The sequence below is a fragment of the Ptiloglossa arizonensis genome, chromosome 5 (assembly GCF_051014685.1).
Source record: "Ptiloglossa arizonensis isolate GNS036 chromosome 5, iyPtiAriz1_principal, whole genome shotgun sequence".
Lineage (NCBI taxonomy): Eukaryota > Metazoa > Arthropoda > Insecta > Hymenoptera > Colletidae > Ptiloglossa > Ptiloglossa arizonensis.
Genome location: NC_135052.1, coordinates 18,710,681 through 18,729,465, shown reverse-complemented (window position 1 = coordinate 18,729,465; position 18,785 = coordinate 18,710,681). Strand labels below are relative to the sequence as shown.

General features: G+C 41.3%; 1 protein-coding gene across 4 annotated transcripts in view; it reads right to left on the bottom strand.

The window, feature by feature from the left end:
• Positions 1–18,785, bottom strand: part of Axud1 (AXIN1 up-regulated 1) — a 65,805-nt gene that overhangs the window by 17,470 nt on the left and 29,550 nt on the right. The window contains exon 1 of one of the 4 annotated variants that reach the window (XM_076312882.1): positions 2,372–2,440. The exons of 1 other annotated variant lie outside the window; for it this stretch is intronic. In XM_076312882.1, the coding sequence (XP_076168997.1) occupies positions 2,372–2,381 (10 nt within the window). In that variant the 5' untranslated portion in view covers positions 2,382–2,440. Of the gene's footprint in view, positions 1–2,371; positions 2,441–18,785 lie in introns of those variants that run through there. 2 more of the 4 variants (XM_076312881.1, XM_076312877.1) reach the window with 2 other exon arrangements.

Below are 18,785 nucleotides of genomic sequence, written 5' to 3'. Positions count from 1 at the left end.
TACATTAAAAAAAAAGAGGTTTCTCAGATTTTATAGAATAATAATTTTGCTTGAATTTTATTTAGTGAATCACATTTTTAAAAAAATTGTTCATACCGAATATAATAAAAATCTTCTGCAAGTAACACAGAAACTAGTATATAGATCTTTTCGTATAGGTGACGTGCATTTATATTTTATTTAAGCCTCTCTTATCCAACTACAGAGGTTTTAAGGAATAAATATGGTTGGGGAAGGGGAGTTTCATCAACAAGAAAACTTCCACTTTTTGCCATATTCTTACTGTCTTAGACACTTCGAAAGTAGCATTAATTAAGGTACATTAAACGATAATCGTCCCCTCCCAATTGCACAAAACCTTTTCAGGTACCATTCGTAGTTTTCAAGGTTCTAAAATACCAACCATAATAACCGCTGTTCCATAAACATTCTTCGATCAAGTATAGAAAAGGACCCGCAATAAGCCCGCCCCTACCACTAACTAATCACAACACGTTATAGCGAAGGAAGGAATTCTCTCACTCAAGTAGTAGGGGAAGTCAGTCCGTCCCCTCAAAGTCGATTCTTTCTTCCGCCCGACTATACACAGAACTTTCAATTCCAATTCAACGATACATTCAATAACTCCTAAAATCGCATGTAATATTTAAATAAACATATTTCAAGAACCATTGGCGCACTCGTTACTTTTTTATTTCTCCTCTCCATTTTCGTGTTTCAGTTACAGGGCGGTAAAGACGTTAAATAAACTCGCAGTTCCGTAACGTTACTCGTTTGAAAAATTCAAGAAAACGAGCGGGGGAACAATGGTCCACGCGCTGCCGATAATCCATTTGATCGAAAACTGAGGCGTGCGCGCGCGCGGCTGGCCGCATCTTCGAAACCCAAGCCGCCGCCATATCCCGGCTGCGCGAAGAAATTTTACTCTGCGCCGTATTTTTTGAACGAAAAATCCACCCCTTGTTCGATCGACTCGAATTGCAGGGCATCCCGTAAATTTCAGAAACACAGGTCCACGAGAGAGAAACACACACACCACAACACACAAACGTCTGTCTGTCTCTGTGTGCGAGCGAACGCGTGTTCACAGAAACGTACACCCATCCCGTCGCGTGCGGTTCGAACGTGTGCGCGAAGGGGTTGGGTAAGCCCAACACCGAGACGAGACGCGCGTGGACGGGACCGTGCACGGTGGTGTGGGTCGCTTTGGCATAATAAGAGCGAGGGAGCAGAATATAATGCAGCCTCCTGCGCTCAGTGGCCTCCCTGGAAGCTGTGGAATGTACCACCCACCCTGCCCACCCATTCTATACAGCCGAGAGAAGACTCGCGCGGCGTTGGTCGTTGTAAACACTTCTCGGGACCATTAATACGAAAAATCTGGTATCTATGCAACGAGAATTCGCGAATCGATGAGATCAATCGGATTTTTATCGACTTTTTCTATAACTCGCGACAGAAGACTCGACGATTTTCGAACGCGAATTTTTTTTTACCCAATTCTCGTTGCCTCGTCTTTGTTATCGGCGTTTGTGTCTTTATTCGTAAATAAATTCGCGATCGACGATTTTCAACCCTCGGCTGAAAACTGATCGTATCAATCAGCCCGCTGATCATTCGTGATTAAGCTACGCGCAAGGTAACCGAATCCCCCGATCGATTTCCTAATTTCTCTGTTCGGTTCCATCGACACCGACGTTCGGAGCCAATTCCGCCAATTACTCGCGCGAACTATTCGCCAGCGACGACCAGAATTTGGGACCGACCGCGAGTGACGCTCGCGGGTTATTCACTACGCGTTCTGTTTAATAACAACTGCTCCTAGTTTGTTCGATTATTTATTTATTTCAATCGAGAACCGATCGAACACCAATCTCGTAACGAAAGAAAGAAAAGTTACGATAACGGAAGAGAGAGAAATTTACATCTACGAGGTTAATCCTTAACTAGGCGCGCGGAAGTCTCGTAAGCCCCCATTGGAATACATCATGAGCCGTTGGCTCGATGTACATTAGTTATTTTCCAATTGAGCGCAATTAAATACACTCTCTACGGAACGAAAATAAGGAAGATGGTATTTATTCGTAATTAAGAAAAAAAAAAAGAATTAAATTTGGAATTCGACAGTACTTTTGGTTGTGTTAGAAGTACGAGCTTTTTATTGCGGATTAAGTGTATTAAATCTACTATCGTACCGCGATATTTTGAATATTGCAATTTTGTAAGATTGTAGAGGGCCAAAGAAAGAACAATTATTGAGTTAATTATTGGTGGAGGAAAGAAAACGATTAAATGGATCACGAGACGTATACATACTTTTGTAAGTGTTATAAAAGTTGTGGTATAGTAGTATAGTAAAAGTTTGGTTTACCACGAAGCATCGGCCGCTCTGTTCTCGATGACGGGCGTAAGCTGCTAGTATCGACGTGTCGTGAGCAACCCAGCAAAGCTTTTTGCCTGTGGGATAAGACAACTGATAGAACAAGAATGTTACGATCGGGAAAAACTGCATCGAGAAATCCATGGATTGTTATTCCTTGCTCTTTATCAATGGTGTATTTATCGAATAATTCTCGTATATTCGAGAAACGAGAAATTCGTAGACCTCCATTTTTTAACATCCAGATTCTTTTCTAAAACACTATAATTTATTTTAGATTCTTGGGTAAGACTACTTCGTGCACGATTAATTCTTTGAACAATATATGAGAATAATTAAAATCAAACTTTGTTAATCTTATTAAAAAATATTAACCGAGTGTAACAGCAAAAATTTGAAACAAGAAAAATGTTTTCGGAATTTAATTCAGAGTTAGTAGGAAAAGACAACAGCTGAGGAAGAATAATATTTTTTTAATTAAACATCAACCATGAATTGAATATAATTGTCGTTTTTGGTTCGTATAATTATATTTCATGGTATCAGTGAAATGGAATATTTTTTTATGCTAAGAGCACATTCCTTGCGTTCGTTTAAGCCACGTAAAATATTGTATCATAGTATCATATGTGACGATTACGTGTGTAAAGAAGTTATATTCGATTTAAAAAGATCGCACAATCCGATCGTAGAGGAAGTGGAGAAATAACGTTAATAAAACGAATATTGTCGATCAGAATATATACATTCGGTAGGGTTCGTGTTCCATGCATTCGTTATCGCACAACATCCCGCAAAAACTCAACAGAGGACAGGGAAAAGCGTCAACCGTCTGCACAGCTCGCGTCTATAAACTTCCTTGTTACAATTTTCATCGGCAAAGTGTATCGATCGTCGCCGTACCTAAGGAAGCAGCAATACATCCGCGGCTATAGAATACATACACAGAATGGCAAACGACAAAAGAATTCTGAGCGCCGTAGTCGCCATAATCATCCTCCAACGAGACATTTAATCAAATTCTTAACCGAACGATTATTCAAATTTTCCATCGCTCGTAAACGACAGTAATTCATTCTCTAATCTTCTATCGAAAAAAATCTAGAAATCAGATCTGAAATATTAAATAAATACAAGTTCGTAATTTTCCAAAAGTAACTACATACTAATAACATTCACAACTTTCAAATTCACCCTGAATTTTTCCATTTCTTATTCAAACTACGCAAATTTTGATCTCTCCAATCATAAGTTTCGTTCAATTTTAACTGTGTCAAATTTTGATCATTTTCCACGGTCAAATTCGTTTCAAAATCCCTTTTACACCCAAACACCGTACACCCTCGTGGGTAAAACGCATAAACGATTACGTACACGTTCCTATTATTCCTCGAAACTCGACGAACGAAACCCAGTTCTCTAATCTACACTCTCAAGATTCAAAAGATTCAAAATTTCTCGTCATTTTTATAATTTCTAAATGTCACCGGTTCCACACGATCCCTGGAACCTCCACATCCTCTCCCAATGTGCCACCGTAATCGTTTGTTCGCCAATCGGTCGAAATCGCGGGAAAACGTCTCGGATATGAATCGTAGCGACGCCTCTCGCGTAATCGTTACAGCGACGAACGTAACCCGCGCGTCTCTCGTAAATGTGTTTTACTCGCGACGGGTAGAGAAAGAGCCGGGAAACGGGAGACGCGACGGAGGAAATCTGACGAGAAGCAACACGACCACGAGGACACTAAAGGACAAGGGTTGGAAAAAGTGGAAGCGGGAGGGACCGAACGAACTCACGGATATTCCGCGAGGGCTTGAGAAAGAGAGAGAAGAGAGAAAAAGAGAGAGAAAGAGAGAGACGGAGGGTAAGCTGCGGGGGTGTATATTGGGGCTTGTAAATGGGGGTGGGGGAGGTTCCACCTCCGGCCGAATCGATCCCACCGCAGTGTAGCACTATAGCAGCCCACGTGCATACATACCATGGTCTCTCTCTCCTCTCTCTCTTTCTCTCTCTCTCTCTGTCTCGTTCTCCTTCTCTCCTCCGCCCCGTTTCGTATTTTCTCCGGTACTCCCCGCGTCCATGGCACCACACCGTAACAAACCGGCGCAGCTGCGCCCCGGAGCGTCGGGGCTCCGTGCGAAACGGTAGTTCTGGATTCTGAATGAAATTCTTTTTAATGATCGTGATTAATGCGTTGACACTCTTCCGGCGACGAACGTGGACTTTTTACCCGGTTCGAGTGAACCCTCTTGTTCAGCGATGTGGGGCACTCGGGAGAGATCCCTCGCCGCGGATGGAACGAACACACGGTTGTGGATCCGCGATCCGGTATCAAAGGACGTCGGGGGCTGTGTATCTGTTCTATCCTCGAGGAGGGACGGCACTTGCTACGGGACGAGGAACCCGTCGCGCGAGTGCACAACGTGACGCGCGAGACGACGCTTCGATCGCGGCATGTTCCACGTTACGAAATTCGGGAAACGCGATTCGCTGATCTTTTCGCGACGTAACACGTTAAAGTGAGAACGTTTACGCGACGAATCGCGGGAACGAACGAAATCTAAACGAATGAATTCTAAAATTGAAAGCGATTATTATTCCTCTGTTTAAACTCGGTCGATTTTAACCTATACAATTACAAGAAATCTTCTCAAGCGATCAGTTATCCGAGATCTCGCGCAGGAGTGGTCCTGTACCTAGGCATTCCACGAATCGAACGTTTAGTACACGCGCGATACGATCAATACTTGCAAATATTGTTCGGTACTTTTAATCAATCTTTCTGCGATCGTATGATATATTTTTTTTTTCTTCTTTTTTTTTTTAATTTTTAGTACGAGGTTGCGCAAAGGTTCGCTATTTTTCGGTTAGATCGATTCTAGGTCGAGTGGTTTGCGATACTCCTACAATTTTGGGAGATTTTTCGGGTTCGTGGATGGATTAAGAACAAAGAATTTTTTTAATAGCGAAACCAACGACAGTTGCGAGGTTAACGAGGTACTGCTTCGTTAACCGATCGAATTTCTCCCTCGATAAGTGAACCGGAGTCGTTCTCGCAGCTGTTATACTCCGTCTGTCTCGTTCTCGGTATATTTCGTTCAATCTGGACACAATAGCTTCTACTCTCATTAACCGAACACGAGTGAGGTTGAATGGCGATCAGTAAACGAGGTAATACCTGTGATTCAAAGTGACCATTATGTATAATATTGAACGCGTTTGGTAAACTATTTTCAAAAGTTAAACTTGATCACTTTCCTGCCTTTCCATTCTGTTACTAATCGATAATTATTAAACACTAACTATTGAACACTAAAATTATTACTAATTCCGGAATTCTAAAATTTAAAGCGATTATTATTTCTCTGTTTAGACTTGGTCGTTTACCCTATACAATTACAAGAAATCTTCTAAAGCGATCAGTTATCCGGGCAGGCTCTTCGATCCAGAAATTAATCTTTTTCATCTCCGAAGCCGAGTTCCGCGTGTACACTGGCTCGGACACCAATCCATACCACCATAAATGTGTAAATATATTTCGACTTTCGTTTCGACGGAATACAAATATCCACGCAAATCGATTGGTCGCGATTCCAACGCATCCACGATGGCACGAGTTATTTTCAACGTCAGTCAACCGTGCAACAGGGACGGTGAGATACACCAATAGCGAACGAGATGAAACACCGGTAGTGGGGGTAGCTCTGTTTCAATAATCAGGGATAGAAATCGATCACTTAAACGGGTATTGTCGTACTATGGAATATTTTCGTGCGCTACAAGTTGATCTATTAGAAATCTAGAGAATCTAAGATCGATCAACGTTGAATGACAACACCAAAAGGAAGTCAAAAATCGAAAAGATGTTATTATATAGTTATTATATGTTATTTAGGGGGATTGTTGCAGTATGGAATATTTTCATACGCTACAAGTTGGTCTATTAGAAATTTAAAGAATCTAAGATCAGTCAACGTTGAATAACAACACCAAAAGCCAAAAATTGAAAAGATGTTATTATATAGTTATTATATGTTATTTAGGGGGATTGTCGCACTATGGAATATTTTCATACGCTACAAGTTGGTCTATTAGAAATCTATAGATGAAACACCTGTAGTGGGGGTAGCTCTGTTTCAGTAATCAGGGGTAAAATTCGATCACTTAACCGGGTATTGTCGCACTATGGAATATTTTCGTGTGCTACAAGTTGGTCAATTAAAAATCTAGGAATCTTAGATCGGTCAACGTTGAATGACAACGCTACAGAGAAGCCAGAAATCGAAAAGATGTTATTATATGTTATTTAGGGGGATTTTTACACTATGGAATATTTTCGTGCGCTACAAGTTGGTCTATTGAAAATCCAGAGAATCTAAGATCGGTCAACGTTGAATGACAACGTCAAAGGGAAGCCAAAAATCGAAAAGATGTTATTATATAGTTATTATATGTTATTTAGGGGGATTGTCGCACTATGAAATATTTTCAATACGCTACAAGTTGGTCTATTGGAAATCTATAGATGAAACACCGGTAGTGGGGGTAGCTCTGTTTCAGTAATCAGGGGTAAAATTCGATCACTTAACCGGGTATTGTCGCACTATGGAATATTTTCCTGCGCTACAAATTGATCGTTTAAAAATCCAGAGAACCTAAGATCGATCAACGTTGAATGACACCGTCAAAGCGAAGCCAAAAATCGAAAAGATATTATTATAAATCGATCCGCGTGACGCTACCGGTGCCGTATCCTCGTGCGCTGATTGGATATCCTGTACGAGGATTACTGACGCGGTCATTCAATTCGTAGTACGTACTACTAGCGCGCGGCCGATGGCTGCAGTCACAGAATGCGTCTATATCGTTCGCCGCGAATCGAACGCTGCTGAGAGGGGGTAAGGGAGGGTAGGGGAGGGGTGACTGAGGACGGGTGGGGGGAGACGCGGGGTAGATAACGGGCATGGAGTGTTATTACGTGCGTCGTGGTACACACGATCGGCGCACGCATTCCTCTATAGAGCGGGAGCTGGTCCGTCCGCTGTAGCCCGCAATTTATCGAGGGGACGAATCGTGAAAATTTGGCAAGGAAAAGACGCGCGTTAATTCACCGGGAAATTTCCAAAGGTCTATCCATCCACCACGAAACCCGGTAACACGTAAATTAGATCTATACGAATAATTTAACCGTACGAATACCTACCGTGGGAATACACACGAAATATACTGTATGTTGAAAAAATTGATTCGGATATTCAACCCTTTGCACTCGAAGCGTTCTTGCTACCCGAAACTGGCGCCTCGATGAAATCTTTCAAATCGTAAAATGAATGTACAATGTACAATGTACAATTTTTATTTCAATACTTGACGTACATGTGTTCACATCTTAGAAGTGTGTAATACTTAATTTACAATTTCAGTTTTAAGTAGCAACATTCTCCCGAATTGGAAGTACATTTAATCGTATGATGACCGAGGATCTCTCGAGTTCAAACGGTTAAAAAGAATTTACCAAATTTGAGAAACTTCTCACCGTTCTCTCCGTTGTGTCTTTTTTATCATTCGATTTTTTTTTTATTACAAATGCCTAGATAAAGTCCCGAATACTGCTCGAATCGCAACAGTTGATCCACGTGTACGTATATTCGAGTACGGTTAATTGGACGATCAGTTTCAACGGTACGAAGGAAACCGTAGCGATACGACAATATTGATCCATATCGAGATAATGCCAAAACATGGTGCGTGGAACGGTGTCGACTCGCGATTTAAGAATCAATGATAAACAGATGAATTAAGACGCATGAATAGTTAATGCGCCACGCGACGAGGTCCCCAAGACCGGTGTAAATAACAACTTAATGGTCGGTTATGAGTCAAGTTCGCACGCAAGTGTTTCCTAATTACATTCTCGCGTTCATATTTTCCTGGAAAGCCACGGTGCTCCCTACGGATTATGTGGAACGTTAACACGGGCATAAATACGAGGCTCGGTGCGCTCGGTTGGCCGGTATAGCGGCCATAGTCGTCGCTCATTCTACTCGGTTCAATAGACGAGACTATAGGTTTCTGGCTTGCGCCATGTGCGCGCAGATACCGGCGTTCAGGTTCGCGTTTGAGAGCATTACGCGTTATATAGGACCTTTCGTTCACATTTAACTGCGACTCAATTTACGGGCCCGAGAGCTACGCTCGGACGTGGACACAACGAAAGTACCTTTTTTGTTTCGAAGGTGAAACGTTCCCTTTTTCATCGAGTACTCTCAATTGCCGGAGCCACGGGGATTAAATTGTCCAATGAAAAATAGTTTCAATTTATAAAGGGAGGAGGAAAGGTTACCAGGATGAAATCCTCCCACTCTCTCTGATCTTTGAATTCTTTCACAGATAAAGCAGCGTTGCGATGATCGAAAGTGTGTTACTATAATCGCCAACTAAAATCTGAAAGCCACGTCGATCGCACCGTTTGTCACGGGGTACATTGCGTTACGGGGAAATATATTGCACACACCCCGAAAGGATAGAAACAATATCAAAAGGCACCATCGTCATCGTGGTTATCGATCGAGATTTACGCCAATTTTCGCGAACATTGTTAATTTTCTTCGACGATATATTCACCGATCGAAACAAAAAAACATGACTCTCCAGTGAGCTGTTCTTTCGTAGTATCAAACTTTGGAAATTATTTTTATAAATAAAAAATATTTGATCGAAACTATTTCTTCGCCAAAAGATCGAACGCGTGACCGATAACTTAAATCGGAAAAGAATTATATTTCGTTGGATTGTTTGATAAATTTCAATTTCGATAAAAAGAAAACACAATAAAGCCACCGATCCGTCCCGAAACACAACCGCAAACCGGCCAACCGTACGCCGAAAGCATATACTGCAAGGTGACCAAATCATCCATCGATCGAGCACCGATAGCGGCCCGCACACTCCTTCGTTTCAGCTAGCCGGTGTGTGTGCACGCGGAGCGTGGGTGAGCGCGTACAGTGTGCACCGTGCGTGCAGGTCGATCGACGTGGGCGTGCAGATGCTCGGCAGACCGAGGGCGAGAAGAGACGGTACGAGTGACCGGAAGAAACCGCTTCTCCGCGTATTTATTCATAACCTGTTGGTAACGTCGGGAGACGAATCCGTTCTACCTGTTACGTAGAATGAATTTAAATTGATTATTTCACGGCACGTATTCGTCGACTCTTATCAAGACTGTTTCACGATCTCTCTTTAATTAACGCGTCGTTATATCAGGTTGGCGCGCGGACAGGTTACAAAGTAGAAATCTTCTTGTAATTAACGAGTCCCCTGCGCCGCGAATCGATCTTTTCGAGTGTTATTCGATAATTAAGTACGTTAATAAAATCTTGGCAATGTAGATTCGTTGGAGGTACGTAATATTTTACTTTCGCAACGAGATTTGTGTAATAAGGTGGTATTATGAAACATGCTCGAAATTTGTTTAAACAAATTCGTCCGAAATTTAGTCGAACTCTTCGGTAAGGAGATCGAAATAGACTGTGTTATTAGATCTTAACTAGCTCGATTTAAGTTTTTATTTTTCTTTTCTATTAATTTTATTCTAACAAATATTAGACGTTTTTTATAAATTTGTATCAATAATCCTAATATACCAAAAATTACCGAAATGTAATATAATTAACGTTAAGATACTCGAATTGATTTCTCTAACGAGAAATTTTTTCGTTAGTAAGGCTTCATTTGTATTCGAAACGAAATCAATTGGCCGCTGTAGCTCCCCACCGCTTGGCTATCGCTGTATATCTGTGTAGCCATGCGCGCCATGTCACTGGCGAACGTATAAATAAGCCGGTATAACGTAAAGCTAGACTACATTCGATGCACAGGACTTCGTGTAAACAAAACCACGTGACTGTAAGAGATTCTCATTGGACCGCTGCGTCTATAGCCAGAAGTGTATCGGGGAACCGAGGATTGTTTAGCTTCGACGCGAAAGAATTCGACAAATGGTTAAAAAACCGATGATAGAGTTTCCATTACAAAATTGTGATAATATTAGAACTCTAGAAGTAAAGACTACTATTGCATGTATATATATAAATATATATATAATTCGTATTGTTACGTGAATTGATTCACACGAAAACCTTTTGTAAGTTGAACGAACTAAATAGAGACTTTAGTTAGAGATCTGATTGGTCAAGTGACCAACCTAACCTAAAGCATGACTAGAAAAATTGCGGCCCTCTAGCGGCACTCTATAGACGCTGTCTGCGGCCATATCATCGTATCAAAATGTACTCGTAGCAGAAAACTCTTGTCGATTAATCTAAATTATTCAATAGTACATATTTTTCATACTGTTGCTACAACGAGAAACGCTAGATAAAATAACCATCACGTTCATAACGGTACGGACGAATTTGATTGCTCCCAATATAATTAGAATTATAATAGAATGCTTCAAGTGGTGAAAATTATTCGAATTCCATTCGCTTTGTCGAACCTAATTGGATTTCGACTCGGCACGATGTATTTTTAAATAATTGTATCGTTATATCGTTATTTTCGTACGTTTATTTCCCAGTATTTTATTTTTGTTGGCTTATTTTTATTTTCGCCATAAACACGAATCGGTAGACTGCCTCGATGGCCCTCTAGGAAAGTCAGAACGAAATACAACTTCCTTGCGCTACCGATAGAGGGCAGTCGTCGATGACGGCCATTTTTCCCCCGTCTAGAATACACGCTCCAAGCAGAACCCTTCGCGCCCCCCTGACTTGAGGCCCCCACTACGTAAAACAACGCTGTTCATTGGTGGAGCCCACTAGTCAACTTTATCCCCCTCCAGGCGTCCCAGTGTGTTTGCACGGGACGTGCATGCGCGTGCACAACACGGCATCACCGGCGTTCTTTCATGTAATAATGAAAGACAAAGTAGAGAAGCTAGGAAGCTTACCATAGACAGCGCCGATAGAAAGTAGGCGTCGTGCTTGGCAGGACCCGGAGTGGGGGAAGTGGCCCTGGGCGGCCAATTGATTTTGTCTCGACTATAGCAAACCTTGCCGTGGACGCGATTAAATATTAAACCGATTTCTTTCGCGCGGAACGGCAGACGTATAAAGCAGATTTGCTAGACGAAGCCTTAGCGACGAGTCCAACTGTTCCACATCCAGGACGAAACGTATCATATTTTGTGAAACAATTGGAAACGATTTTTTTTTTTTTATTCGAACTTCGTGTACATATTTCCAATCGATCCGAACGGCAATAGTTTATTAATCGAACGCGCAACTGTTCTCCTGTCGACGTCAAGCTAGAAGCTTAATCGTTTCGGGAATAAATTATTTTGGTGGAAATAAAAAAAAAATTCGAACCCGTATTAACTCACGATACATTGTGTTGTATCCTTGCAAAATTTCACTATGAATATTTATCCACGATTGTTAACGATAATCTCCATTCTACGCTTTAATATTGAAATGGTGTTTAGAGTCTATTCAAACGTGTGCTTGAATATTTATTGGAAGGTTCAAAATAGAGATTGACGTTTTTAGCAACTTTAGTACCTGCCATTTTGTCTTCACAATATTGAGGTTTAGAATAATTTACAAATCGAACGTACATGTGTCCATATACTCAAAATGGAGATGAACTTCAACTAGAAGACGTTTTCGAAAATTAAATTTCCCTCGCTACCAATATTATTTTGAGTACCTTCAATACCAGTACCATTTTGACTCCACGACACAATTTATCTAATGAAACGTCACAAAATCACTAATTGGGGTTTAAAATAATTTACAAACCGACCATACACTATCTGTTAATATCTCCCAAAAATACTCCAACTAAAAGACGTTTTCGAAAATTAAATTTCCCTCGCTATCAATATTATTTCGAGTACCTTCAATACCAGTACCATTTTGACTCCACGACACAATTTACCTAATGAAACGTCACATCACCGGTCGGTGTATAAAATAACTCACAAACGGAACGTATACACACACATATGTCTCGATATCCCCGAAAAAGGTTAGCTCCGACCGGAAGACGTTTTCGGCAAATGAAATTTCCCTCGCTACGTTCTTCTCCATGGTCGTAGGAGCAAGCAAATATTCTTGGCCCGTTGACACGTACAATGGTGAACCGGATGGGTCTTTCTATGATTGCAGTTCGAATCCCGTGTACCCATTACAGGAGAGCGTGCAGAATCTACACGATTCCCCGTAATTGGTTAAAGCCACGGGTGAAAGAGAAACAGTAATTGCACGCAGACAAATATAGCGTCCAAGGAAAACGTGGATGGGAAAATATTAGCAGCATCGAGCGTTAAAAATATATCAGTATCGATCCCCGTGACCTCAAAACAGAATCTTCTCCTTGCGATTATAATTTTGTCCACTTGATCCTTGCCTCCTGTATCAATCGTTGGCAATTTTTTAACCGAAAGACGATAACATCCCTCGCCAAGTGAGTCACGAAACGAACTCTCGGTCAACGTTACTCTGATTGGATCAGATGGGTCTTTTTGGACCCCTTGGTCCTCAAGAGAGGGTCCCTAATTTTTCCTCTTTCTCCACGTAAATAGTCTCTTATTTCTAGCTATTCGTGACAATTTATTTTTCATTGTTTCTAGTTGTTAGCCAGCTCCAATGATTGGCAACGGTATCAGCTCGGTGTCGATCATTGGGCAAATGAAATTAGAGATACACGAACTGGGACAGTTTCGTTGATCGTTACCGGCGATGAATTAATCCTTGAATAATTAGGTGGGATCCAGACGAGTTTTATTGTTCCAGGAAAATGTCCACCTAATTGGTCAGATCGAAAATCTGTGTACCGTGGGTATTATTTCCGAGTCTCCCGCGAGGAGGAATTGAAAATTATTTAAATCGCGATCGATAGAGCCTCGAGGAGACGAATCGTTCCAATTAGAGGTAATCCTGTGTTCGATGGTGTACACTGGCCGTTTAAAGAACTAAAAAAACCGTTTCTAAAATGGAACGTAAACGAAACCTGTTTCCGTAACAAAAGCACCGGGTACACTTGATTCTGTTGGAACGTCGAAATGACCTCTACGTTTATACCAACAGCGTCGTATCCGAGGACCTTTGTCCACGAAACGTTCGGTTACGCGATTCGAAAAATCCGAATGGCCAAGAACAATAAATTCGATCTATTGTTTTTGCTGTTCGCGGCTTCGTAACCGGTTATTCCGGCTGTAACCAAAGTACGTTAACGTGGACCGTTAAACGAAGTATTCCCGCCTTTTTCATGGGGGTTAAACTGACTCTATTTTATCAGTCGCGAACAAGATAACTGGCAACAACTGGTAACAACCGGTGACAAGTGTCACCAGTCGACGTTCAATAAACTGGTGACGATGGTGTCGACCCGTTCGAAGTTAATCCAGAATTAAGGGGGTTACTGGAACCTTAAAAAGTACATTTTTTCATACGAGTGAAAAATCGCGAAAAAAGTCGATAATCTGTCTCGAAAATAGAGTAAAATTATTTATTTCTAATATATTTCCATAATTTCACCATCGAGAGTATCCACGTTCGATTAAAACGGATTTTCGACAATTTCACATTTAACGAAAGGTAACTCTAACTCCTGTAATTTTCATGACTTTCACACGAATGAAATACTGCGTACTCCTAAAACATAAACGAAAGGTAGAGCCTTACAAAATCGATGCAAAAATGCGATAGCCCCGATAATCTGTCTCGAAAGTAGAGTAAAATTATTTATTTCTAATATATTCCCACAATTTCACCACCGACAGTATCCACGTTCGATTAAAACGGATTTTCGACAATTTCACATTTAACGAAAGGTACTCCACCGAGGTAACTCTAACTCCTTGTAATTGCCATAACTTTCACACGAACGAAATACTGTATACTCCTAAAACAAACGAAAGGTAGAGCCTTGCAAACTCGATGCAAAAGTACGATATCGTTTGTTTTAAAAAATCTCAAAAGACACTACGAAAAAATAATCTACAATCCGGTACCTCTCGTAAACGAGTATCGTCGCCGGTCGATAACGATTACCGATGTTTTCGCTTGAATCTCGTCCCCCAACGTCACGTTTCGCGAATGTTCGCGGACGTGATCGAATTATCGCCACCTTATCGCGTGGAAAAGTATTTCCCGATCGGGGTAGGGTTAACATCCCAACGTCACGAGCCGGTGTTACGATTTATTCGATTCGACGCGGCGAGAACGGAATCGGACGAGAGTTCCTTGCGGAAATATTGCTCTTTCGACGCGTGCACGCGAGGCACCGTTACAATTCTCGTACACAGAGGTAACCATCTTCCGTATCCACTTGTTCGTCACTGGCTCGCTCGCGTCGATCGTCCCTCGAGGGTCTTCTTCGGGGTTGGAGTCGAGCTCGCGAGATCTTCCACGTCTACCGGGGGGGCTTATATAAAATCGAATGAAACAGCGGGGGAGGACGTGTGTATGTATGTGTATATGTGTGTGTGTAACACACACGTATATACGTATATACCAATCGACGTTTGTTACTCGATGAAAGAAAAAGAAAAGAAAGAAAAGAAAGAAAAGAAAGAAAAGAAAGAAAAAACATGGACTCCGGTTTGGAAGACACGCGACCAGCTTCTTTCTTAATTAGATTACCCGCTCGGAACTGGGCCGATTGTATCGACGAGCAACCCCGAATTCCAACGAGGACCACGACGGTACCACCCAATTAATCCTGTGGTTATTTCGCTCTTGCGTCTCGATTTTGTATTCATGGAACGATAACGATACAATAATCGTGAAATGCCGGGAGCCTCCCGCGAAATAAGGTAAACATCTTGGAATATTTCAGCGTCCCCTCCAGGGCCCTCGTTATCATTTTCCTTTAGGAATTTTAAAGGGACCCGCAATTTTCGTTTTCAATAGCGGCGCCCGCGTTTGAAGTACACATTGCTCGATACCGGAGAAGTTCGTTAAGTCCACCCCTTGATTTATATCAGCACTTAAGGGAACGCTACCCCCTTCGACCCCCCCCCCCTGGTCGCTTGGTGAATGTTGTTTCGACGTAGTCTGGACGGATTCGAGCGGAGGAAATTTGGACCGCTGCGATTCGTCCAATCGATTAGTCGTGGATGCAATTTTGTAGCTCGTTTAAGAATATTTAATTGTATTTTTAAAGATTTTTGACATTTTTTTGAAGATTTTTTGATCGAGAAATGTTATCGAAATGTTAAAGAAAAGATAGAGGCACGGTAGGTAAACCGTTAAGAATATTTAATTGTATTTTTAAAGACTTTTAAAAACTTTCAAAGATGTTTAAAGATTTTTGAAGATTTTTTTATCGAGAAATGTTACTGAAATATTAAACAAAAGATACAGGCATGGTAGATTAACTGTTGCCTTGCCTGGGTCTTCTCAGACCCACAGAAACCTTCACATTGATCAAGAATAGAATTAATACAACTTTCCTGAGAAATTAAGGAAGACACAATAGAATGTTTACTCGCATAGAATTATTTTTTGCTAAATGGTATTACGAGTGTTGAGAAATTTAATCGAAATATTCAAAGAACACTTTTGTAAATGATAAGAGTACGCGAATAACGATTGTAGAATGTAAAACCTTCGAAGATTGAAATTTCGTCGTTACGAAATAATCGTATCGTTCATTTCTCGATATTTTCCATCCGAGTGACCGATCGAAACGATTTTATATTTAAATACAATACAAGTCCGTATAAAAATATTTCATTCGATTTCATTTTATCCCAATCTGCCGCAGGATTCCGGTCGTACAACACGGTTTACACATACACCGTGGAACAAAAAGAAAGTTACACTTGGTTTTATTCTCCGGATACGTTTCCTTCGCCAATTAACTCGAACAAAGCATAACACAGAAGTTTCTACAGAAAGGTTCTGCTCGTTCATTGGATTGTTACGTGGTATCGTTCGTATTTGTAAGTCACAATGTGAACGAAAAACTACAGTGATCGAATGACGCCACCAATGGAAACACCGACGTCATTCATAACTTAAAACGGATCATCAAGTGTAACAATAATAATTTCCGAGAAACTCGATCATTGATCGTTGATTGGATTTCCACGAAGGATTATTCGTATCTCGAATGCAATAATCGAACGGAAAAATATATATAAAGTCGTTGATACCCGAGAAATGTAATTGAAATGTTAAACAAAAGATACAGGCACGGTAGGTTAACCGTTAAGAATATTTAATTGTATTTTTAAAGATTTTTTTATCGAGAAATGTAATCGAAATGTTAAACAAAAGATAGAGACACGGTAGGTTAACCGTTAAGAATATTTAATAGTATTTTTAAAGACTTTTAAAGACTGTTAAAGATTTTTAAAGATTTTTGATGATTTTTTTATCGAGAAATTTAATCGAAATATTAAACAAAAGATACAGGCATGGTAGATTAACTGTTGCCTTGTCTGGGTCTTCTCGGACCCAGAGAAACCTTCACATTGATCAAGAATAGAATTAATACAACTTTCCTGAGAAATTAAGGAAGACACAATGGAATGTTTACTCGTATAGAATTATTTTTTCTTAACGAGAAATGTTAATGAAATGTTAAACAAAAGATACAGGCACGGTAGGTTAACCGTTAAGAATATTTAATTGTATTTTTAAAGATTTTTCAAGTTTTTTCTTAACGAGAAATGTTATCGAAATGTTAAACCAAAGATACAAGCATGGTAGGTTAACCGTTAAGAATATTTAATTCTATTTTTGAAGATTTTTTTTCGGCGATCTTTCGACGTCGTTAACAAGAAGATTGTCATTTTTTCATTAATAACCAAGTCAGTTGAAGTTTTCGCGATCACGTTGCGTTCGAACACTCCACGAGTAGAATCGCTCGTATTTTACGAACGAAACGAAAAAATATCGTACACCGTCTATGCGTACGACGCCATGGACACCTGTTAACGTCATTTATAAATTAACGCGAATCAAGTCCCGCTCGTTGGATTTCTAGATAACATCATTCATATTTAAACGCTATGACCCGAGAGGGAAAAAATGTAGCGTCATCAATATCTGAACGACGCCATTAACGAAAACATTGACGTCGTTCGTAAATGAACCGGGCGGAAGTCTGTGTATAATTAATAGAGCCGAGTGCGTCATAATACCTTCCCACGTAAAAATGTGGTTCGCGTATCTAACGAGTCAAATTTCATTTCATTTTTCCCGTTACCAGAGAAGATGCAGAAAGCGTATGCTTGATTTTCCCATATTAAATTTAATTCTCGTCAAAATTTGCTCGAAACGATTCAAAGGAAACAATTACAAAAATTAACCAGTCAGATTTGTTAAAAATGTAACAAAATAAAAATCAAACTTCCTCGACATCCATCCAGTCTCGTATGCAATCGTATCAGCATACGCGTTTACGTGTGCAAATTCGAGAAAAAAAACTTTCCCCGTTAATGGTCCGTAACGTAATTACAGGTATATTTGGAAAAATATTTTTCCAAATCGTCCTCGATTATTTTCCATCGTTCCACGTCGGAAGACGAACAAAGGAAGCCCCAGTTCCGGGAACTGGCGTGTAAGCTTGCAAAAATCCTCGAGCATTTTCTCCTCGACACCCAATACGTTCCGGGCGAGATAGAGCGCTGCTCGAATTCTGCCACGAACCAGCGACGGGTACGCATGGAACCGATCGATCGATCCGCGTACGCCGAACGATCGCGACGATTCGCGTCGATACGAGGCCGTAGCGACGGGCGTGCGATCGTCCCCGTGGACCAGAATAGCGTTGCGTCTGACGTCACGTGGGCATAGGCAGCACGCCATACGGATGACGAGCAGTGAAAATACCGTGGTGGCTCGTCAGCTCGCGTTACACGGGACGCACATGCACGGCCGCGCATGCAATCCGCGCATACGAGAGTCTCGCCCGCCTATCGCCTCCGTACGCGTACGTACACGTATCACTCCGTACTTACGTGTGCGTACGTGCGTACACACGGGGAGAGCTCCGTCACGTTTCACCGGAATGACGTCATTTTCGCGGGGCACGCGCGCTGACGCGTTTTGGGGCAAAAACCCCGCGGATCGGCCGCCAAAACAAACGAGAGGAACACCACCACCACCTCCTCCCTCTCTACCTCTCGCGGCTTACGGGTGGCATTGTTCGCTGCGCCGGTTGAACGCGTGTTCTCGAATGGGAGGGGGAGCGAAAGATGGCGGTGAACCGAGATACTGGTTTCGGGAGACGGTACGCGTGTCCCGGGCAAGGAAAGAGATGAAACGGATTTTCAGAAGGGGAGATATCGACCTGGTTGTATTCCGTTTTAACCCTTTAACTATTCGAGTCACAGTTGCCGAATATGTGAAACGACACGATATAATCGAAACTAAAGAATAGATTA